Below are 25012 nucleotides of genomic sequence, written 5' to 3'. Positions count from 1 at the left end.
CTAGGCCCACGTTACGTTTTCCTAGGCCCACGTTACAAAATAATTATTTAACTGTTCCTTATGAAATCCGTCTTCAGCGTCTTGGTATGATAAGCCTTTAAAATAGATTTTGTTTTATGGGAATTACTTTTATAGCTAAGATGTTATACAAGAAAATTGATATTTCAATAGAGGGGTACATTACTCTATATTAATTTGCGACACCTTTCTGTAGTAGGCCTATTTGTCCATAGTATTTCAAGAACAAATTCTGCTCATTATAATTGTTTTGACTCATTTAATTCTATGTCTGTTCAAAAACTTGCCTCCAAATGTTAAAGATAATCTAGTTTTTTCCCTGTCATCATTTATATATTCATTTAAGAAAAACTTGCTTCAAATACCTGTCTGAACTCAATGAAATGTGAAATGTTATTTTAAACTGTTGTATATATTTCTGTTACTTTTTCTGTATTTAAGTTTATTTCATTTTTACACTTTAGAGAGTCGGAGAGTCACTCGATAGTCAGTTTTGTTTCACTTTTTGAAAGTGCTATGTACCTTGTGATTTTTATTAAAAGACGAAATAAATGAAATGAAAACAATTCATTACGTTGTTAAGGAAACCAGTACTGTTTATTTCACTATACACGAGACCTTTTAAAAATGTTTGTAAAGTTTTTAATTTATGGTCCGTTACCAGTCAATTTTGAAAATTCTCAATATAGTGGCGATGTGAAAGGGCGTGAATATTTGTAAAGTTTTAAATGTATGTGTTTTTTCGGGCTAAATTAGGCCTTGCTTCCTCCCCAACAATTTCCTAAAACTTCCACCTCTCTAAGATTGACACCTCCCTGTGCACACAGCCTACGCCTTTTACAAACAACATAGTCATTGATACGTGAAGTTTATACTTACTTCCGCTTTACTAATCGAACACCATGCCACCAGGCAAGATTGTTGGAATCTCTCTTCCTCGTGACCACACGCCTGACTTCAACTTTCCTTCTCACTATCTGAGCACAAACAATGTTTCGATCGATTGGTTTGTATAGGTATTAATAATGTTTAAAACTGATCAATACACATCTATATTAGACACTTATTCAATTAATATTGATGAATATGTTGGGTAATATTTTACTGTGTGTGTGTCTCTCTCTCCCCAACCAAGTAATATATTATGTTTATTTCATATACAGATGATGGAGTTAAATATGTCTGTTCGTCTTGGATTTTTTATTCTTTTTATTTGTTTCTGCTCAACGCTAATAGTAGGACAAGCACCAGGTACGTAAAACTGAATTTTATAAAATATTTTTTTCATGACGTCTTAGTATATTGTATATATCATCAACACAACTTGTTATTCTGGTTCGATACGGTAGATCATTACTGCTATCATTACTAACATAGTCACAATCATGATCATTACTGCTATCATTACTAACATAGTCACAATCATGATCATTACTGCTATCATTAATAACATAGTCACAATCATGATCATTACTGCTATCATTACTAACATAGTCACAATCATGATCATTACTGCTATCATTACTAACATAGTCACAATCATGATCATTACTGCTATCATTACTAACATAGTCACAATCATGATCATTACTGCTATCACTACTAACATAGTCACAATCATGATCACTACTGCTATCATTACTAACATAGTCACAATCATGATTTGTGTTAAAGCATTCTCCTGGTTTACATTGTATTTAAAAGACCGAATATCTTAAAATAATTGTTAGTATCATATAATTCCTTTATTTGCAGGATCCTCGGATAGGGAAACTGATGGTGATCGGAGTAGTGGTGGACAACCTGATGGCCAAGGCCCATCAAGTGGTGACGATAGAAGAGCTGATGGAGGTTCAACAGGTGGTCAACCCGGCGGCGGAGGCTCAACAGATCGTCAACCTGGTGGCGGAGGCTCAACAGGTGGCCAACCTGGTGGCGGAGGCTCAACAGGTGGCCAACCCGGTGGCGGAGGCTCAACAGATCGTCAACCCGGTGGCGGAGGTTCAACAGATCGTCAACATGGTGGCGGAGATTCAACAGATCGTCAACCTGGCGGCGGAGGCTCAACAGGTGGCCAACCTGGTGGCGGAGGCTCATCGGGTGGTCAACCTGGCGGTGGAGGCTCAACGGGTGGCCAACCCGGTGGCTCAACAGATCGTCAACCTGGTGGCGGAGATTCAACAGATCGTCAACCTGGCGGCGGAGGCTCAACAGGTGGCCAACCTGGTGGTGGAGGCTCATCGGGTGGTCAACCTGGCGGTGGAGGCTCAACAGGTGGCCAACCCGGTGGCGGAGGCTCAACAGATCGTCAACCTGGTGGCGGAGGCTCAACAGATCGTCAACCTGGTGGCGGAGGCTCAACAGGTGGTCAACCTGGTGGCGGAGGCTTAACAGGTGGTCAACCTGGTGGCGGAGGCTCAACAGGTAGTCAACCTGGTGGCGGAGGCTCAACAGCTGGTCAACCCGGTGGCGGAGGCTCAACAGGTGGTCAACCCGGCGGCGGAGGCTCAACAGATCGTCAACCTGGTGGCGGAGGCTCATCGGGTGGTCAACCTGGCGGTGGGGGCTCAACAGGTGGCCAACCCGGTGCCGGAGGCTCAACAGATCGTCAACCTGGTGGCGAAGGCTCATCGGGTGGTCAACCTGGCGGTGGAGGCTCAACAGGTGGTCAACCTGGCGGTGAGGGCTCAACAGGTGGCCAACCCGGTGGCGGAGGCACAACAGATCGTCAACCTGGTGGCGGAGGCTCATCGGGTGGTCAACCTGGCGGTGGAGGCTCAACAGGTGGCCAACCTGGTGGCGGGGGCTCAACAGGAGGTCAACCTGGTGGCGGAGGCTCAACAGGTGGCCAACCCGGTGGCGGAGGCTCAACAGATCGTCAACCTGGTGGCGGAGGCTCAACAGGAGGTCAACCTGGTGGCGGAGGCTCAACAGGTGGTCAACCTGGTGGCGGTGGCTCAACAGGTGGTCAACCTGGTGGCGGAGGCTCAACAGGTGGTCAACCCGGTGGCGGAGGCTCAACAGATGGCCAACCCGGTGGCGGAGGCTCAACAGATCGTCAACCTGGTGGCGGAGGCTCAACAGGTGGTCAACCTGGTGGCGGAGGCTCATCAGGTGGTCAACCCGGTGGTCAATCTGGCAACAGTGGAAGCGATGGCGATACCCCACCGTCGAGAGGACGCCCATCAATTGGTGGAAGAAATCCTACAGAAAGGCAAATATCGGGTAAGTGCGAACCCATTGAATTAACTATATACTAGGTTTTTTAATAAATTATTTAAGAAATAATAACTTAGTGACGTCATCATACGTGTCGTATCAGGTTGTCGTTATTTATGATACAATATTTATTGATTTTACCAATAATTATTAGTAATTATTCTATTGATAATAATAGATACAACAAGCAATGGGAGATTACATATACTGACCTCCTCCAAAATAAAAAAATATTAAGCTCCGTTTTTAAATTTATTGTTTGAAATACCGAACTAATGTGTAGGCCAAAATCAAATAGGGTTTGCCTAATGTAATATATTTTGTTTATTGTTATATCATTGCCTCCAACATTCAATAGAATCTTCCGTGACCATATCTATTTGTAGTTGATCCGTCTTTTAAGCGTGGTTCCCACAAGAACGTAACGATGCAAAGTGCTGTATTGCGTAATCACAAGTGGGAACCGACGCATGCCGGGGCAAACACAATTATTAAGCGTGGTTCCTACTAGCGACGCAACGCAAGGACGTAACGCAACGCAAGTGAATTGACCAATCACAAGCGATGGCTTATTCGCTTGTGATTGCTAACTGTCTATAACTTTGCTTGTCATTGGTTAAAACACTTGCGTTGCGTTTACGTCCTTGCGTTACGTTCTAGTGGGAAATAAGCTTTATGCTTGGTTTCCACTAGAGACGCAACACAAGGACGTAACGCAACGTAAGTGATTTGACCAATCACGAGCGATGGATTGTTCGAACTGTCGCTTGTTATTGGTCAACACGCTTGCGTTGCGTTTACGTCCTTGCGTTACGTCCTAGTGGGAACCACGCCTTTTAGAAAGGCATTTGCTTACGTTGCGTAGATTGCGTTAAGTTGCGTCGCTGGGAACCACGCTTTAGTTTTGACGTTATTCTGACAAAAATACACACGCAAACATTACCTCATTGGTGGAGGTAATGTTACCTTATGCATTCATTACGTTTAAATAGAACTATGTAACGTTATAACAATCATTACATCAATTACAAAGATATATAGATCGTTTTTTAACTAAAGAATACATTTATAAATAATTGACAACAAAGTATAATTGTGATTGGCTGCTTTGGCGTATTATTATGTATAGTTAACCAATCAAAAAAGGCATACATTTCGGTTTTTAGTGATGCAATTTATTTGCTATATCGGCAGTCAAATATTAGGCAACCGTTATCGCGGATGCTCGTTCTTGTACTGTATGTAGGCCTATTTATTATTAGGAATAATGCCTATCTCAAATTTCAAGGTAGCGTGTGTATGTTGCCTTGTCATCTGGATAAATATTATATTTGTGAAGTCTAAAGATCCTAGTCCCGCGGATCGTCTGCCAACAACACGAGCTGTGGATGATAGTACTGGCGGCAAAGATGAAGGTATGAAAGATGAGGAAAGTGACGAGGACGGCCGACAAACAGAACAGCCTGCCCATGACAGAGAACACGAAGGCTTGAAAGACGAAACTGGAGGCCAACGGCGAACAACACAACAGCCCACCCATGATGGTTCCAAAGACGAAACTCAAGGTGGTCGGCAAACAACACAACAGCCCACTCATGATAGAGAACACGGTGGCTCCAAAGACGAAACTATAAGACGCGGACAGTCAACAACACAACAGCCCACCCAAAGAGAACACGGTGGATCCAAAGACGAAATTGGAGGCGGACGGCGAACAACAAAACAGCCCGGCCATGATGGTTCCAAAGACGAAACTGGAGGCGGACGGCGAACAACCCAACAGCCCACGACCCATAGAGAACCCGGTGGATCCATAGACGAAACGAGAATTATCCGCGGTCGACGGCCCATTAAAGAAGGTAAAACAAAACAACTAATTAAAAACTTAGTTTATAGTTTCAACAATGCTTTTAAAAATGGGTATATTTCCGAGATCATATTTTCATGTTGTTTGTAATTCACATTCTAAAATGTGTTTAGTTATTAGTACCAGAGTAAATATTATTGTAAGTTATCATTATAAAAGATGCTCACATGTTTGGCTATAATATTCAATTGCATGTTACTACTTCTCTGTTATTTTAAAATTTACACTTGTATTTTAACAATTACGCTGTGCTTTTTATGAAATTAGAGGTGTATTTTAAAAGTTACACTATTTTAGCATGATACTTTTGCTGCGTTGGCGCTCCATAGAGTTGTGTTGCTTTAAACCGTCGCCCTGTTTTTCGTGATTTTTTTGTCACTCTATATTTGATTTTCAATTGTAAAAGTAAAACTCTACCACAAGAAATATTTTCCTAAAAGAAATTCCATATTATAAAATATTTCCCTCCAATATAATATCAAAGATATTAAACATTAAAATTGTATTGTTCTTCAAAACATGAAAAAAGGATAAATCAAATTAACTAACTATTATTGACATTAAAATGGTTGTTCAGTAATTATTCTTTTACGACAAGACACCTTTAAATTGATAATTAAATCGATCTTTCTAGTTTGACAACAACAGACATTTTCAGTAAGATACAAACCAACTATGTGACATTAAAATGGCCTATTCACCAGCAACTTTTTCAGTAATTATTCTTTTTCAGGACGACAATACACCTTTAAATTGATAACAAAAATCGATCTTTCTAGTTTGACAGCTGGCTGTCATTTTGTATTCAATATTATAAGTTTACAATATAGATACATAATTATGTTAAAATGGTTAGAATATACGTGTTTATTGCGATGCTAAGCAACGCCATTTGGTTAACTATTGTCATTCTCAAGTTTTTGTCAGATATAATAATACGTTACTATGACGTCGGGAAATTGGTATTGAAATACCAATTATTATTAGTGTTCTTAACATATTAGAAGAATCGAGAGTGGATTAAGATATATGCAATCGGCATGGATAGCTGGCCTATGATAAACTTCATTTGCGCACGCGACTTGTTCATGTTAAAAGTACATTAATGTATTTTTATGACGAAATGACGACAATGCTCCGCGTGAATAATACTTGACATCGTACAAACTTGCATCTAGGCGTAAAGCAAAGAATTCGCGTTCGCTGGTATAGCATTCATCATTGTCGTTATTGATCAGAGTCCTGAGGTCAATGTATCCATTTGCCCATATTTTATTTTTAACCGATAGTGGCACATTACTGCCCAAAGCAATCGAGTCAGTCATTGTTATGTCGTCCCGAGACGGCTCACCTTCAAAGAGATCGTTTACAGACGCGTCCAATGGCTGAGCCTGGCATTATCCACAGTCAAGGATGTGGTAGCGGCTTGAATTGTTAGAGGACTGCCGCCTGGTGTCATGGGGCCAGTTGCCTCGCCCGCCTTCAATACCTTCGCAACTTCAGCCGTAAAAATACATTAATGTATTTTTATGACGTCGATAATACTCAACAAATTATGAAAACGATGTAAAGGTAAATAAAATTACCTTGCTTAAAAGATAAGTACTCAAATACTCATGATTGGGTGGTGAGATAATTGTGCGATAATTTAAATTTGTAAACAGTCCAAAACAAATAAACATTTACATGACGTCCAGATGTCCAGAAATATTTTTTAAGTATTTTTTTTTTCAACCCACTTTTATTTTCATATATAACTGTACTGTACATTTCTCTTATCATAGTTATGTACTGTAGAACAGCATTTTACATATTCTAACTTTTCAATTGTGTTTTTAATTCATTCATTCAATCTTTTATTTCGGAAACTCTGGTCCATAGAAAGTAAATTACATATAAATGAAATAAATAAAATAAACAAAATTACTACTACTCATCTCAGGATGGCATTCCATCTGGAAAGCATCTTCGACTTAACTAATATGTTTACAAACATAGTTTAGCTTATATACTGTGCTTTAAAATATACTTTCTTAACAATGTTTTTTCTAGTTAACACATTTGTTTCATAAATATTTTCTTATAGGCCTATTTATCCTATTAACATTGTTTTTTTTTTCATTTCCTTTTCATTATTAACTCTTAACACATAACTTAACATATTTTGTTTACAATATATTTATCTATTTTTCACATAGTTTATTTTACAATTAAATACAAACATACTTTTATTCTCCAACATCATAATTAAACTCTCATTAAATTATTAATAAACCATTAATAACGATTGTGAACTCATTCCACTTTTACTTTACCAGTCATCGTATCAAATAACATTTTCCAATTAATGTGTGTTTTTCAGAATGTGATGTAGAAACTGACTGTAATGGTGACTGTGGTGGTACAGCGGTGTTAAACGACTGTGAACTGTGTGTTGGTGGTAACACTAATCGAGGACGGGACGCAGGCAAGGACAGCTGTGGTGAATGCCAAGTATCCGGTACAGATACAATAATTATGCACACGACTAAAGATTGTCACGGAACTTGTAATGGAAATGCCAGGTCAGACAAATGTGGAGAGTGTGTCGGTAAGCACAAGTTATAGTTATATTATACGTTTACGGTAATTTGGGTTTCGGGAACGATTGTTTAGCTCGTCTACACTATCAAACTACTGTAGTTTGACAAAAAATGTGTGATATTCCCAAATATGGTAGTGATATGACATGTCCATATGTGGGTAAGGGTTAGGTGTTTTTTTGTCTGGTAGTGTAGACAAGGCCTTAATATGTAAAAGCATATCCTTTTGTTGTTTAAGGTGGAGAGACTGGACTGGCGGTAGATAAGAACAGTCATCGTATCAATTGCAAAGGAGTCTGCGAACTTGAAGGAACATTTTCCTATGGTGAAAACGATTGCGGCGATTGCGTGAGAGTAGGGCCTGATGGTATCATTCCTTCCGCCGCCGATTGTAATGGGGCTTGTACAAACGGTGAGTAATTGACACTATTATATTAGTAGCCTAAATCTTGGCTCCCACGCAACGCAAGGACGTAAGCGCAACGCTAAAGCGTGGTTCCCACTAGTGACGCAACGCAAGGACGTAACGCAACGCAAGTGAATTGACCAATCACAAGCTATGGCTTATCCGCTTGTGATTGCTAACTGTCTATAACTTCGCTTGTCATTGGTTAAAACGCTTGCGTTGCGTTTACGTCCTTGCGTTACGTTCTAGTGGGAACCAAGCTTTAGAATTTGACCAATCACGACGCGATAGATTAAATCACTGGTGTTCTTGCTCCTACGTCGTTTCGTTGCGTCCAAATGAGGCCACCAAGTTTTAGAAACCGACGGATAACTTATCAGATAACCGAAATTGAAAAAACCCCAATTTTGACTCAACAAAAATATTTCAAACAGGAAAATTGACATTATCTGAATTTTCAATGTTTTCTATTGTTTTAGGTCGTAACAGAGCTCGTATCGACAAAGAGTGTGGTATCTGCGTTGTTAGAGGTGAACCGGTGAAAAACGAATGCGGCGTATGCCTCAACGCTCCAGAAGAAGAAAAAACCAAGTGTAACGGTTGTGATAATGTTCCAAACAGGTTAGTATAGTACAATAAGACGATTAACTGTAAACCTGGAGCGAGACATGTTTTAGTTGAGTCGAATATGTAATATTAGGCCTACCCCCAGCCTCCCGACCAGTCGACAATTTTCTTTTTAAATTCAGATCCAATTATCCTAGAATTACATGAAAGGGTTTAGGACACCTACCCCCTAGACAGTTACCCCCCGGATGTTTACCAACCGGACAACTACCCCCCGGAAAACTACTCCCCGGACAACTACCCCCTTAGGACAACTACCCCTTAGGATAACAACCCCCGGACAACTACCCCCTTAGGACAACTACCCCCCCCCCTTAGGATAACTACCCCCCGGTCAACTACCCCCCGGTCAACTACCCCCAGTCAACTACCCCTCGGATAACTACCCCCTCCCTTAGGACTATATTTATGTTCAATCTTTTACTTTTGTTTACAATAATGAATAGTAATTCGTCAAAGTAACGAATTAAAATATAGTTATTAATTCCTATTATACACTGTTGCAGAGTCAGGTTGTTGAATGGTCTGGGTGGTAGTTGTCCGTCCGGGGGGGGGGGGTAGTTGTTCTAAAGGGATAGTTGTCTGGGTGGTAGTTGTTCAGGGGTTAGTTGTCCTACGGAGGTAGTTGTCCTAAAAGATTATTTGCCCTCGGAGTATTGTCCAGGTCCAGGAGGTAGTTGTCCTACGGGGAGTATTGTGTTGTGTCAGAGGTAGTTGTCCGCGGGGTAATTACAAACAAGTTTGAAAAAAACCTGACGTGCCCAAATATGGTAGTGATATTCCCAAATATGGTAGTGATATGACATCATCATGTCCATATATGGGAACATCACATTTTTTTGTCATCACATAGTTTAATAGTGTAGACAAGGCTTTAAAAAAGTATATCTCCACAATTATCAGTTAAAATATAAAATAAACTTAGGCCTATATCTGTCCAAATAATAACAATCGCAAGAATTTTAGGCTAAATATTAACATTAGAATTAACATTATTATTTCTATAGCGCCTTTATCAAAATTAAACCACTTTTATTAATTAATTATTTTCTAAATTTGTATACATATATATTACTGTCTTTGGGTAATGTTGTAGTGGCCTTGTCGAAGATGCATGTGGCATATGTGATGGCGATGGATCGAGTTGTCAAGTTATTAAGTCCGTGGAACCAGCACTGCTACCTAACTCAGGAACACAACAGGTACTAACTTTCCATTGGAAGTTTTATCTAATTTTGTTCTAAAGCGTGGTTCCCACATAGCGGGGGAACGTAACACAACCTACGCAACGTGCTGTATTGCGTAATCACGAATGGGAACCGACGACACAATAGTTCTGCAAACTTCGTAGGTTTAATTTCACGCAGACACAATTATTGGAAGGGCATTTTCTTACATTGCGTCGATTGCGTTACGTTGCGTCGCTAGTGAGAACCACGCTTTAAAATCGACCTTCATGGTTTAAACAGCCAAACAAGACCAAGTATGTACATATTGAACGTGAACACCGGTAATTTATTCTTTAGAAAATCCATTACAACGGATGGCCTTATTTAACATGATCGATCGATCGATAGCTTTGTGCATATTATACCTATTGTGAATATTAATCGATTTACCATTTTATTACAAAAACATTTGTTATTTACCATGGAGATAACATGGACGTTTCTTTTGTATAAAATATGTTTGAACGTATACATTATATATAAAATGTTTATGTTAATATTATTACCTGTAAAGCTTGATTCCCACTATAACGTAACGCAAGGACGTAAACGCAACGCAAGCGTTTTAATCAATGACAAGCGAAGTTATAGACAGTTAGCAATCACAAGCGAATAAGCCATCGCTTGTGATTGGTCAATTCACTTGCGTTGCGTTACGTCCTTGCGTTGCGTCGCTAGTTGGAACCACGCTTAAGTAATAATAATTGCACTCTTTCCTTGCCTCTGACGTGACGCAAGTAATTTGACCAATCTCAAGAAACGAATCATCTGAAATGCTCCTTGTGTGCGTCCTATTAGAAACCATCGTATCAAATTAATTTTTAATAATATAATAACTTTAATAGTATTATGTTATTTATCAATTATTATATTTTTGTTATTATATTCACTGCTTATTATTATCGTTATTTAAACTATATTTTAAGTTAAGTTATTTTTTTAGTTATGTTTTTATTAGATTACTATACACGGCGCTGGATTCGATAGTAGTAATGTACGCGTTTCTCGGAACGTTCGCCGTAACGAAATAACTAATTGTATGCTCTCGTCGACAACTTCAAATGACGTCATCGTCGAATGGCCAGTGACTGACGTAACGAATACTGCCGTCACGTGCCAGTCGTCAGAAGGAGAAACTCTTGAACAAGGTAATTGTCTTATTTTGTAGTCGAGTCTAAAAATCGGAGCGGTATATATTGCCGAAAACGGACATTTCTTAAATTAAACAAATTGTATTTAACAATATAAACTATTTTTTAGACGTTTATGACGTTGCTGTTATAAGCAGAGATGGTGATGAAATAAATGGCACAGAACCGATTACCATATCAGTGTATGAACGTAAGTCAATATTATTTCTTGAGCCTGGGCGCATTATTTTTTCTCCTATAATGAGGTGAATTATTCATTCATTTCTGCCTTAACCCAATTAATAAAAAATTTTATAATTATGAATATGTGCGATCACGTATTATGACTCTGCGTACACCACATATTGTTTACTACTACTTTCAATTTCAAATTCAATAATTTGTTTAGAAATATATTAAATCATGAATTATTCATGAGATATCGTGAGTCGTTTATGCATAATTCATGATTTGAAACTTTTCTACACTTTCCACAACTATAAAACTGCTTAGTTTAATATTTATCAACGTATAGGGCTGGGGGTTTTCATTTTTACATAATTTATTTCATTTTTTCATAACTGTTGATACTCATTTTTGTATTTTTATTCTTAATTCATCAGCGCCAACTGTAGTATCAGTTGAACCCAGAGAATTCGATGCCATAAAGGGTCGCTCGCTGGAATTTGAACTCCAAGTTACGCTAGAAAGTGGTGCCCGCCTTAATGATTATGATGGGCTGGTGCCAAAGCTCATAGTGCGAGGTGGTAAGTGCAAGTGGGGGAGGGGGAAGGATGATGTTGACATTGATGCTTACATGATGGTTGCTATGGACGAGCGTATGTGGATTGAAATGCTCTATTAGTATTAAGGCCAATTTACACAGACGAGCGATAACGGTAAGGGGAAAAACGTGTAGCTTGTCCGTCTGTCTGCTCCACGCTTTGTGTAAATGGTCATAAGAAACATACATTCTATATGTGTGTTACCGTTACCGCTCGTCTGTGTAAATTAGCCCTTATTAGTATGTGGTAGTTAATCGTTTACATTGAATATTCGCACCGTTCATGATTTTAATATTGATATATACAGAAGTACAACATTAACAATAATTATTCTCTTGATGTGGTAACAACTACTATTGATTTTAATTACGAAAAACTTATTTGATTTCTTGTAGATCAACTGAAGAAAGTTTTGGATGTTGCGGGTGGATCACGTGATTTTGCCGTTTTAGACGGGAGAGTTGTATCAAACACAAAAATGAACTTCAGCTTTGAATTTAAGAAATGTTCTTCAAAGTCATTTATGATTCAGCCGTCGTTGGACGGGCGTCATCCATTAACGGATAGAAATAACAACGAAGACGGCTTCCGAGTGACCGTTTACACCGTAGGGCCAAAGCTCTCAAGTATTCTAATGACTAACAATGGTTGGTTCATTATTTGATTGCAGTGTGAACGTACTTTAAATATTAACGTTTTGGCTGACAATTCCGTTGCTTTTCTTTACTAACTTAGGTGCTTCTATAAATTTGACCGCCGTTTATAGTACGTCTGTGTCGTCCAGGCTAGTGGGATTCAAGTACTCTGATGTGCCGATTCTGTAAGAGGCAGTGGCGTAACGTACAGGGCGAAGGCTCATGGTTTAGCAATCTCAAGGGGCCTGGGTAGTTTTATTGGACTGTTCATGCTCTTGGGCCCCTTGAGCTCTGGGGACCCTGTGTTTAGCCAGTGAGCGTTTATAGCCGTAACGCCACTGCCTCAGACCATATTTGTTTGTTTATAGAGAATTAACAACTTGAGTGTTGTTAGCCTGACTTAACCTATTTCTTGATGACATCATTTCTGGTTCTCTAGTACATCATACTCATTTGTAATTATTTGAAATTTGATTAATTTGTAGAGGATCGACTGAAGGTTAGATTTGATAAAAAGGTTGAAAATGTCGGCTTGGATAACTGTACATTGATATTCGAGGATTCCAACAGACTGGGGGTTAAGGCGGAATGCAAATGGAACAGCTTGCAGTCACTGATTGTGCAATTAGGAAAGAATCACAATATCATACCCAGTAAGGCAACATCAACACGTATTTGCATTAACCTAGTTGATTATGATTACGTAACGATTACGTCATGATGAAATGGACATGGCGAATATTTTGCAGTATTAAACAAATTGTATGGTTAGAATAATGATCATCATCATGGGGTGCATTATGAAACGCGTTTTTGTGTTGTTGCATGAAACGCGATTTTCAAAACTAGTGTTATGTATTACGATATTAGCATTAGACTTTACTTCATTACACTTTTTGAAATATCTGTTGGCTTTTTAAGTTAACGTAATTATTTTTGTTTAGATATTACCATGATGCGAGTCCTAGAGGGTGCAATCAGAGGTTATGGTGCTGAAAACTCACGAGAATCTGCTAGAAAACCAGTTGTGGTTCAACCGCCAAGGAATCCCAAACCACCCATAGCTATCTGCGAATTACCCAGTGAAATATCGGCATGCAGCAAAGGGTTGGAATTGAGGGGTGACAAATCACGAGGAACAGGGCTTTTGAAGTATCTATGGTTTATCAGAGCAGTTAACGGCAGTATCAACACTGATGCCTTACAAATGGTGCTTGATAGACATAACGGTATGTTTTCACACAGTATATGCTATGTTTTATATTTTCCCCAAAACTGAACAAAATCTGTTCATAATTGTGACATTTTAAAGCTTGGTTTACATTTTCCTTTTTCCCCTCTAGGTCGTAATGAAGGCAAAGGTGAAAAAGCATTTACATTTACCGCTAACTTTACTCATGATGTAGATTATGAAATAACACTTGTTGTTGAGAAAAGCCTAGGACTGCGGCACAATGTCTCGCGGAGGTTTAGACAGACTAGCGATGCCAAACCTACTGTTACTATCAAGGTAAAGGAAGGCGACGTACAGGCGGGCCGTGTCTATCAACCGTAAGTATGAAAGATGAAAAAAGGAAGAAAGAGAGCATCTATCTCTTGTTGGGTTAGTGTTGTGACGTCACTGATAACGATAGTTGTATAGGGGATGGTTTGGGAAGGGGTTGTGTTAACAATAGTATACATCCACCTATTCATGAGATAAATGAAGTAACTGATGAGGCTGATAACGACGGTAAAATACCCGAGGATAGCAAGTACAAGTCTATCTATAGACCTTGTTTTCGAATTAATATTAGTACAAATATAAATATTTTGACACATATGACGTTTCATACGTATAATACTTGAGCTCATAGATACAGATTTAGAGTAAGTTTTAGGATAGAGGATAGTTTAATGTAATGTTTATGTTTCAGGATACTCCTTAACGCAAAAGTGAAGTATGATATGACGTGTTTCCCTGTTGGAGACACTGTCTTTAAATGGGATTGGAACAAGGACGATGTTCGTTACATTGACGAAAAGAGTCGAATATCTGAAAATAGAATATTCCGTATCCCGAAGTTTGGCCTTAAAGGCGGTATGACGACACGGTTTAACGTCACGGTTTACAAGAAAGAGGAACCGTCAAAAGTTGCAACAGACTTCATAGATGTCACAACCGTGGCGTCTGACCTAAAAGCCCGGATTAAAGGCGGTAAAAGTAGTCAATATGGCTGTAGTAGTGGCGAGGTCATGCTTGATGGCAGTGGATCTAAAGACCCGGATAAAGATGATTTAGAAATGGTCTACACCTGGACATGTGAACAGGTAAGTATACCACGTGATTGTAGTTTATAGGATATTTTACAGAGTATAGAGTGGTGTTTTTCTGTATATATTATTAATTTAGCATAAAGCTTGGTTCCCACTCTAGGACGTACGCAACGACGTAAGCAATTCAACCAATCAGAAGCGATGGGGATTATCCACATTTTCGCTTGTAAATGGTCAACTCGCTTGTGCGTTTCGCTTATGTCTTTGCGTTGCGCTTATGTCTTTGCGTTGCGCTTACGTTCTTGCGTTGCGTCCTAGTGGGAACCAAGCTTAAGCAATTGCTTTAAGAACTGAAAATCTGAAATTTCTTATCGTTGTAACGTAGTAATTTAGTACAATAAAGCTTGGTTCCCACTAGAACGTAACGCAAGGACGTAAACGCAACGCAAGCGTTTTGACCAATGAAAAGCGAAGTTATAGACAGTTAGCAATCACAAGCGAATAAGCCATCGCTTGTGATTGGTCAATTCACTTTCGTTGCGTTACGTCCTTGCGTTGCGTCGCTAGTGGGAACCACGCTTAAGAGGTAGACCATGTTTATGTAAATTCGGGTTATTCACTTTGTCAAAAATCGATTTGTTTCTGTTGTTTTTGTTTACTCTTCTCTATTTTCTACAGACAATAGACAGTAGACCGTGTTTTTCTTACCGTGAAGGTGAAAATAACATCGAATTCCCGTCTAATGAACAAAGGTCTAACAGCACAATAAGGTTCTATTCAGAACAGATGACACCTGGAGTGGAATATACCTTCACACTGATCGTCCAGAAGGGTTCAAGGTTTCACTCTACTAACGTTACAAGATCCTGCTCAGAAGACGATCTCTTAAAGGTAAAAGACGGAGCGGTTTCGGCTCAACGTCATTATTGTTTTTCCTATACGAGAATTACCGTACCTTCAGACTATAAAACTACACATAGCACTGTTTTAACGGAAGACGTCACCATTTTGTTTTAATAATGGAAAATTGTATAAAGAATAGAAAGGCACCTTCTTCCATTCCATGAAACTGAACAACTGTGAATGTACCATAAGAAAAGCATATTACATTGTTGTATGTAAAGCTTGGTTCCCACTAGGACGCAACGCGATGACGTAGACGCGACGCAAGTGAGTTGACCAATAAAGCCTGTTTTCCTGTCGACGTTAGTCGACGCTATCATCGTTAATCGTTAAAAGTTCAACGACCATCGTTTGAAAACGATCAAGTTGAAATGTTAACGATAGCGCGAACATTTGATTTCTAGAGTTTACTTAAAGCCTGTTTTCTTTCTCGACGTCGTCGTAACGCGCAAAAATGAATAGAGGACTCCCCTGCCTCTAGCAGTAGGCTCACAGTGTAAGAGACGTGGGCCTAGGCATACTAATATCTCTATACTGATGGTTCTTCGTTCTCAGTAGGCCTATCCTAGTCCAAATTGTATGTTGGACTAGGCTGAGAACTTTGACCTACCTAATATCCACGCGCCTACTTTCCGGAACATCATTTTATAGTAACTTTGGTAAGGCTAGTCCTAGCTTTGACCGCGCCGCGATGCAACAAAAATAAAATGTAGTCAGCAGAATTTGCCATCAATTATGGGACGTCATGTGCTGTATCGCCATGATGATTGGTCAGTTCTTACGTTTAAGCGTTGCGATATCGCTAGAGTTGAACTGGATTCAACTCTTGCGATTGTCAACGATCGCGACTTGTAGCGTCGGTTACCGTCGATTATTACACCTTTTCCTGTAAATCGCCGACATTTTGTATCGTCGTCGTTAGTTAAAAAAGTACCCTTTCCTGTAAATCGTAAAAATTTCAATGTTTACGTAGAAGATCGCCGATTTTTGTTAACAATAGCGTCGAATAACGTCGACAGGAAAACAGGCTTTAGTGAATAATCCATCGCTTGTGATTGATTGGTCGACTAGCTTACATTGCGTTTGTCCTGTAGTCAGAAATAAGCTTAACAACTTAGATTTATGAGTGTAATTTGTCAGGAATTTGTATGATTTATTTCTTTTTTATTTTTAAATGCGCCTTGAGCACTCTGGAGTGGTATGTGCGCTATAAAAATCTTATTATTATTATTATTATTATGTAATCTGCACAAAAACAGGAATTGCCTTCTTGAAATTATCATCACATCGGTGTAAACTATTTCCATGTTGTAAATTTTAAATTAGGTTGATCTAATACTAATGAAAAATGATGACGGCGTGTACAGCATTCAAGATAACATTGACATTAAAGCAAAAATTCGTGGCGACTTGACAATATCTAACTTTACGTGGGAAACCGATGTATCCGGCGAAGACGGTGAGTGTAAACATCCATTTACACTAGAGCGATAACAAATACATTGTACGGTATTTAAAGACACTATACGGTAGTGACATTAAAACACACTCCAAAATAGCGAGGCAGGCCAATGTGATTCAATGTTAAAACTTTGTTTGTTCAAAAATAAATCACGTTTACAGTGTGACATTAATAGGTACCCAAGATGGACAGTTATAAAATGAAATATTAACAATATAATATTATTGTCTACATTCACAGCGTATGGATTCATGGATCTTGAAGATCCGAAAAACTTTCGAGTACCGCCAAAAATTAGCAGCACACAAAGATGTAGTACAGTGCACTTGAATTTGAAACCTGGTAAATACATAAATTTACTATTACTAGCTTTCTCTCTTCAGCCCATATCGTCCCACTATTAAGCAAAGGCCTCCTCTCTTAACGGGTGCCAGTTGTCTTTCGCCAATCTTGGCCATGCTGTGGTGCCAGTCTGTCTCAGGGAGCATCCCTGGTCTGTCTCAGGACGAGCTTATCCCTCCATCTCGAATGAGGTCTATCCCTCTTTCTTTTATTTACTATTATTTTATAGATCCTATACCAAAAGCAGTATCTTATAATTAACCTCAAAAGTCTGGCAAAAGTCTTGGAGACCCAATTTTACCGATTACAAAAGCAGTGCAAATTAGGCTTAAGCGTGGTTCTCACTAGCGACGCAACGTAACGCAACCTACGCAACATAAGAAAATGCCCTTCCAATAATTGTGTTTGCCCCCGCCTCCTGAAATCAAACCGATGTGATCGAAGCGATGTTTGCAGCACTGTTGCGTCGTCGGTTCTCACTTGTGATTACGCAATACAGCACTTTGCGTCGATACGTCGCTGCGTTACGTTGAGTTCTCGTGGGAACCACACTTTAGCGCACATACCATTGGGTTTTGTCAACTTAGATTAAACTCTGTGGATTAAAGAATCGGTTAATACTTAACGAATCAATGTCTGACTTTATATTCCATTTGGTCCACAGTATGCATTATAAAAAGTCATATAATTAAAATAGTTAATTATCAGTAATCAAAATACTGTTTTAAAGGTGTTGTTGCAGAAGACGCAAAATATTTGATAAAGTTTACAGCATCGTCACAAGATGGACGTACGGGAACCAGTACAATTGAGATCAAGACAAACAGAGGTATCCGAAACTGTGAAATAACAGCGCAAGACGAAGTCAACCCACCCTTTAAGGTATGTTTTTGATATTCAGTTTTTAGGCCTATATCTATAATCGGTCAACATCCAAACGTGTTGGAGCGTGGCCACATATAATTTATTTATGACGGTGGTGTTCTTGTTCACACATTCTCCATCAAAGTTAGGCAGTTTAAACAGTTATATTTAGTCCAGCTTAAAGCTTGGTTCCCACTAGCGACGCAACGTAACGCAACCTACGCAATGTAAGAAAATGCCCTTCCAATAATTGTGTTTGCCCCCGCCTGCGTTAAATCAAACCTACGCCGTTGCGTCGTCGGTTCCCACTTGTGATTACGCAATACATCACTTTGCGTCAATACGTCACTGCGTTGCGTTCTAGTGGGAACCACGCTTTATTCTCACTAGCGACGCAACGTAACATAACGAAACCTTCCAATAATTGTGTTTGCCCCCGCCTGCGTGAAATCAAACTTGCGATATTTGCGTTGTCGGTTCCCACTAATAATAACAGGATTTTTATAGCGCACATACCACTCAAGAGTGCTCAAGGCGCATTCAAAAAAATAAAACAAATCATACAAATGCCCGACAAATAAAATGCAATTTCTTTGGAGGGTCCCCATCGCAATACAGCACTTTGCGTCGATACGTCGCTGCGTCGCTAGTGGGAACCACGCTTTAGTCCGACAAAATAGAAGGATCACAAAGAAAAGGGTAATTGGGTTGTTTTCTTTGTTGCATATCTTCTATTATAATACACCTGTACCGATTCTTGTTATTGATTGGAGGATTATGGGTCACATGATCTCCAATATACATATACTATTAAACTCTGACGTCAGAGTACATATTCATGTTGTTACACAATAATCAACCGGAACGACATTATTTGCCACATTGCACTCATAAACATTCATTATTAATTATTGTATACTATGATTGTCCAATATTGCCTTAATTATATGGAGTCTTGTTTTGTGAATATGTAGTCAACCATTACAACTAACATTGCCTAAAGGTCTGTCTACATTATCAAATTGTGTGTGACAAAAAAATGTGATGTGCTCATAATATGGACATGATGATGTCATATTATTACCATATTTGGGCACATCGCACTTTGTCAAACTAGTTTGATAGTGTAGACAGACCTTTAGTTATATTGAGTTGGTATAAAATGTTAACTAAATCAAATTAATTGCACCCCAGTTTCTAGTTAACGTTACAGGCTGCGTAGCAGATGAGGACAATTACCCTCTAAACTACCAGGCTCTTATAGAAGACACTTCATCCAGTGACACTAGTATAATATCACAAGCTACCAATGATGCCAGTTTTGATGCCGTGGCTGGTCAAACGGATTTTAAACTCTTGGTCAAGGTAGGCCTAAAGTTTATACTAGATTAGATTCAAATTGTGTGGTGTAACTTCGCGTATAAACATAATTTTAAAAGTCTTATTTATTACCGTAGTTGCTATAATATTGTCTTGCCTATTAGCCGATTTTCCACTAGGCTAATTAAATTTGTTCACGCGAATCGAAATCGTCAGCTTATAGGGCCTACGTATACGTATTCATGTTTTCATCTTCCAAATTCCTCTCTGCGCATGCGTATAAGCTTAGGCTATCGATTCGCGCGAACAGATCCGCCTCCTTGTTGAATAATATAAAAGATCATTATAAATAATTGTATTGCAATGCTGTTTTCTTATCCTAAGTAGCACTGTAAGCTACAGGCTTAGTAATAGTAGATATTTGTGTTTAACATAGATTTGTGATGCAAGAAAAAAATGTATAAATAAAAAGAAACCAATAACGACAGTAGCGACAGCTTTGTCAGAAGAAGAAGGACAAGAATATTATTTTATAAATGTTGAAAATGAAGTAATGAAAGGTAAATCAAGACATAAAGGTATAAAGATAAACGATATATTCAACATGATATTAGTGTTTTACATTGTTGGTTTGAAAAAAATTTTTTTTTTTGGTTTTTTGTATTTTCTATTATAAAATATTAATTTTTAATTTGTTACAGGTGCACTTTTAAAAGCCACCATAAGCCTGACTTCCCTTATAGAGAATTTCTTTGACGGCGCCCGTCGCAGAAAGCGTGACGTAGCATCATCATGCGACAGTAGGCTGCTACAGGAGTACGGTGAAATGCAGGCATACATGTTAAAACGCGCTCAGTCTGATGAAAACCTGGGCTCAAATGACAGAAAAGCATTTCTAGATCAAACCAAATATTTGGCTTACCCGTGTATGAATAAAACTTCAAAACGTAAGTACCAGATTTATTTAAATAAAATAGGCCTGCAGTTAGAGGGAAAATGGCAAAATCAGCAATAAAATATATATTATCTGATAAAAATCCTATAAAGTAGGAAACCTTTTGCCATTCCCTGTGACTGCATGTGCATAGTCTAGCTTCTAGACCGCAATATAAAAAGATAAATAGTTTTGCACATATGGCGTTTCATACGTATAATACAATTACGAAATTTTTAGACAAAATGAAACGTCGAACTAAAATAAACAAGAGCAATTACTACAAAAATACAATAACAAGTCTAACAAGGCCATATAGATGGCTGTGTTAGTGTTTACCGACCAACGGACCGACCGACCAACCAACCGACTGACATAGTGAGCTGTAGAATAAAAATAGGCCGCTTTGAATCTTGTAAATAAACAAGCTATTTAATTTAAAGGTTTTACTCGAGTTTATTGTCTTTTTTATTTTTTTAAGTTGACACAATAAGAAGCATTCGAGATTTAGTTTCTGTGAACGTTGACGAATCATCGGATGACGAACCAATCGACAAGGACACGGCGCGTAACGTGTTCGATAGTCTGAGCGAGGCAGCATCTGGCATACACCCTCAAGGAGAAGATTGGAAACTTAATGATGAGCTTAGGTAAGGTATCTAAAGCTCTGTCCACACTATAAAACTATATGTGACAAAAAAGTGTGATGTGCCCATATATGGACATGATGACGTCATGTCACTACCATATTTGGGCATATCATTAGACCTACCATATTTGGGGAACATCACACATTTTTTGTCAAACTAGTTTGATAGTCTAAGCTCTGTCTACACTGATAAACATTCAAACATAAAGTGTGATGCGCCTATATTTGGACATGATGATGTCATATTACTACCATAATTGTGCACATCACACTTTTTTTGTCAAACAGAGCTTTGTATACAATACATTGCACACATGATCATATCTAGTGTGCCGGCCGCTTCGGCATGTCGTGTAGTGTGTATTAGAACAGGTTTTGTAAGTATGAATAAATTGATAGATTGTGAAGAAACACACGATGATGAATGATGAACTACCGTATAACATGTGGACGACGAACCCACACACAAACGCATGTCAACATGTATCTTCTAAATACTTGAATCTATCACACACTATCTTTCTTGAAGATACAGCTTGGTGCATTGATCCATTTGCAGCTTAAACGAAGCTATACTGCAGGGATTGAATACAGCGTCAGAGTCAAAATGTGCAGAAACGTATACACTCTCTTAAATGACATCCAAGAAATGCTTTCTTTATTTTAGGTTGGCGCGGCAATCGGTTTCTAAGGAAATATTGCGAGGGTTAGCTTTCGGTGAGAAGTTCGAAAAGGAGACTAGCGACAGTAAAATCAGCATCATGAGGACACAACTGACGGAAACTGTGCAATCCCATTCTGGAGAAGGTTCTATCTCTGTCAACTTTGGTAATGCATTGCGAGAAAAGTAAGTTAGACCTCTTGCAAGTGATTAGTGAAATTTTTTTTTATAGAGGGATAATCATGAATCAGAATAATAAATATAAATGATACAAATTACAACAATGGGACGACAGTTGGCTTAGTAATGATGATAAACAAGTGGTAAAGATAAGGTATAGAACTTTAACATCGTAGCTCTGTCAGTGACCTCAGTATAGAAACACATTGAGAATGCAGTGGCATAACGCAGAGGCCTGAGGCCCTTGGATTGGGAACCCTCCAACGCTGGAGGCCTCGGGCGTTTTCAGCCATTTTCCACATATTTTAATGCCTGTTTTTTCTCTGGGCATGAACTTCTCAGAGGCCCCTATAAGCTCTGGGCCACCTGGGTTTAGTATGTGAGCGCGCATAGCCGTTACTCAACTGTGATTAAAATTGTGTTCACGTATTCAGGTACGGTACAGACTGGGCATGCGCAGACGGCAAGACTTGTTCAGACGTGAGCGTAAAGATGTTGCAGTACACAATTGACTATACATCTGTCAGTGTAGAAGACGCACAGACACTTATTGCTGACGTCATTGATGTAGCTCTTGCTGATCCGGAGACAGGTAGGGTCTCGTATTTGATAGCTCATGGCAGGTGGGGTCTTGTTGTATACACAGTTTTAAAATATGTGTGCACAATTGGATTTATAGAACACATACGCTGATCGCTGATGTTTCCCACTATCTAAAGCCCTAGGCTACCATTAAGCGTGTTTCCCACTAGCGATGCAACGCAACGCAGCGACGTATTGACGCAAAGTGCTGTATTGCGTAATCAAAAATGGAAACTGACGAAGACGGGGGAAAACACAATTATTGGAAGGGAATTTTCTTACGTGGCGTATGTTGCGTTACTGTTACTGTAAATTCACCAATGTTTAGAATGTATGATTTAAGATCACATTTGCTTATTGCTTGCAATACAGTGGGAAAAACGAACCATGTCAATTGATATATACTGACATTATGGCAGAGTACCGTACTGACTTTATCGCAGAGTACCGTACTGACATTAAGGCAGAGTACCGTACTGAAATTATGGCAGAGTATCGTACTGACATTATGGCAGAGTACCGTACTGACATTATGGCAGAGTACCGTACTGACATTATGGCAGAGTCCCGTACTGACATTATGGCAGAGTACCGTACTGACATTATGGCAGAGTACCGTACTGACATTATGGCAGAGTACCGTACTGACATTATGGCAGAGTACCGTACTGACATTATGGCAGAGTACCGTACTGACATTATGGCAGAGTACCGTACTGACATTATGGCAGAGTACCGTATTGTCATGTTGTTTGATTTAATATTAACTATATTAAACAGGTGAAGAGCTTGATGTTAGCGATCTTGAGACCCCGGTGACTATCGTTATACCAATCCGTGATGAAATACCAGAAGGAAAGAGAGCGGTAGCCAAGTACATGGACAAAAATACATGGACATGGAAGAAGGACGGCATTGAGACGACCATCTCTGACGACAAGCGGCTGGTTACTTGTATGGCTACACACTTGACTGAGTTTACAGTCGCGGTTGAAGACATCGAAGAACAGGTAACAGGAACAGTGGGAGGAGGAACAGTGGGAGGAGGAACAGCCGGGGGAGGAACAGCCGGAGGAGGAACAGTCGGGGGAGGAACAGCCGGAGGAGGAACAGCCGGAGGAGGAACAGCCGGAGGAGGAACAGTCGGAGGAGGAACAGTCGGAGGAGGAACAGCCGGGGGAGGAACAGTCGGAGGTATGTATGATTTTACACCAAACTAACCAAAGTTTATGGATTATGGAATTATGAAGTATCTAAAACAACGTTTGTTTTAGTCTGGGCCACGCCTCGTATTTATGATTATGCGTGATGAATGGGAATAAATAAAGAAAGAATGTATAGTATTATACTAACAGGCAGTTCGAGTACAGTAAGAACAAAATATAGCTATCTTGTGATCATGTGAGATGTAATAAAATAAAAATTATGATCAACATCCACCGATTTTATGTTCTAGCGTACGACGCGTCTGTAGGTACGGAATCACCCGGAGGACAAGTGGAGGAGAATGGTGGTGACGAAACGAATGACCTTGACGTGGAGGATGCAGGTAAGCTTTACATGACTGGTATATATTTAATGTATTCATTAATCCCGATTTTTTGTATATTATTTGTACTAATCTATATATGTCTATGATTACACAGATGACGAAGACGATGCCTCAACGGCCACGATCATTGCAGTCAGCGTTGTCATTGTAGCCGCTTTCATCATCGTCATTATCGCTTGTGTAATCGTCATGACTAAAGTCAAGAAACGTAAGCAAGTGTCGCCAACGCCTTCAAAGGAAAACGTACAGAGATAAACGGCTATAAGGTTTATCGCAAATAGCTTGATTTCGCGAGGAACGTCATTGCACAATGCATGATGGAAAGGGTTTGGGAGCAAACGTCACGACGACGCGTACGTACGTACAAACAACAAATCACGTAATTACGCTTCGTGACGTTTGCTTCCCAACATGCGTCGCGCACGCTTTTTGCGATCAACCTTATCTCGTGTGGGTAGTTCCACTGGTCTTACGAGCGTAGCCTTGTCAGAAAGGCGGTAATAAAAGCACTATGCACTAACAGATTAGTACCGTAACGCTTTAAAACGTACGTAAACCTCACAAAATTCGTTGATGAGTATTTGATGTAGTAATAGTCCTATGCAATAAGTATTTATAAATTTAATTGTCAGTATTGCGCAATATTGTAAAGTAATATTGTGTTCTCAGGTTGTATTTTACAATTATAGTTGTATTTTATATTATTGATGATCTATTATAAAACAAAATAAAACATAAATAGATGTTTGAAATACAATAGTATATTATTTTAATATCACCATTTTAAATGTACACATGACTATTTAAGT

At 39.1% G+C, this 25012-nt stretch overlaps 1 protein-coding gene across 1 annotated transcript; it reads left to right on the top strand.

Moving 5' to 3' along the window:
• Positions 1–1186: 1186 nt before the first annotated feature.
• LOC140055582 (uncharacterized) lies at positions 1187–24990 on the top strand. Its single transcript, XM_072100919.1, has 27 exons — positions 1187–1269; positions 1774–3243; positions 7467–7694; positions 7925–8098; positions 8572–8713; positions 9816–9921; positions 10907–11096; positions 11209–11289; positions 11702–11845; positions 12259–12510; positions 12984–13151; positions 13443–13727; positions 13842–14049; positions 14415–14808; positions 15433–15645; positions 16984–17116; positions 17360–17461; positions 18192–18343; positions 19520–19690; positions 20082–20205; positions 20347–20592; positions 21061–21229; positions 21896–22075; positions 22504–22661; positions 23432–23845; positions 24108–24200; positions 24298–24990. Exons 1-27 carry the CDS (start codon positions 1197–1199, stop codon positions 24456–24458), a joined length of 6231 nt encoding a protein of 2076 aa, XP_071957020.1. The 5' UTR covers positions 1187–1196; the 3' UTR covers positions 24459–24990.
• Positions 24991–25012: the final 22 nt, after the last annotated feature.

Source organism: Antedon mediterranea, chromosome 7, assembly GCF_964355755.1.
Source record: "Antedon mediterranea chromosome 7, ecAntMedi1.1, whole genome shotgun sequence".
NCBI classification, from domain to species: domain Eukaryota; kingdom Metazoa; phylum Echinodermata; class Crinoidea; order Comatulida; family Antedonidae; genus Antedon; species Antedon mediterranea.
The sequence above is the reverse complement of the archived record's forward strand: the minus strand, read 5'-3'. Positions and strand labels throughout refer to the sequence as shown.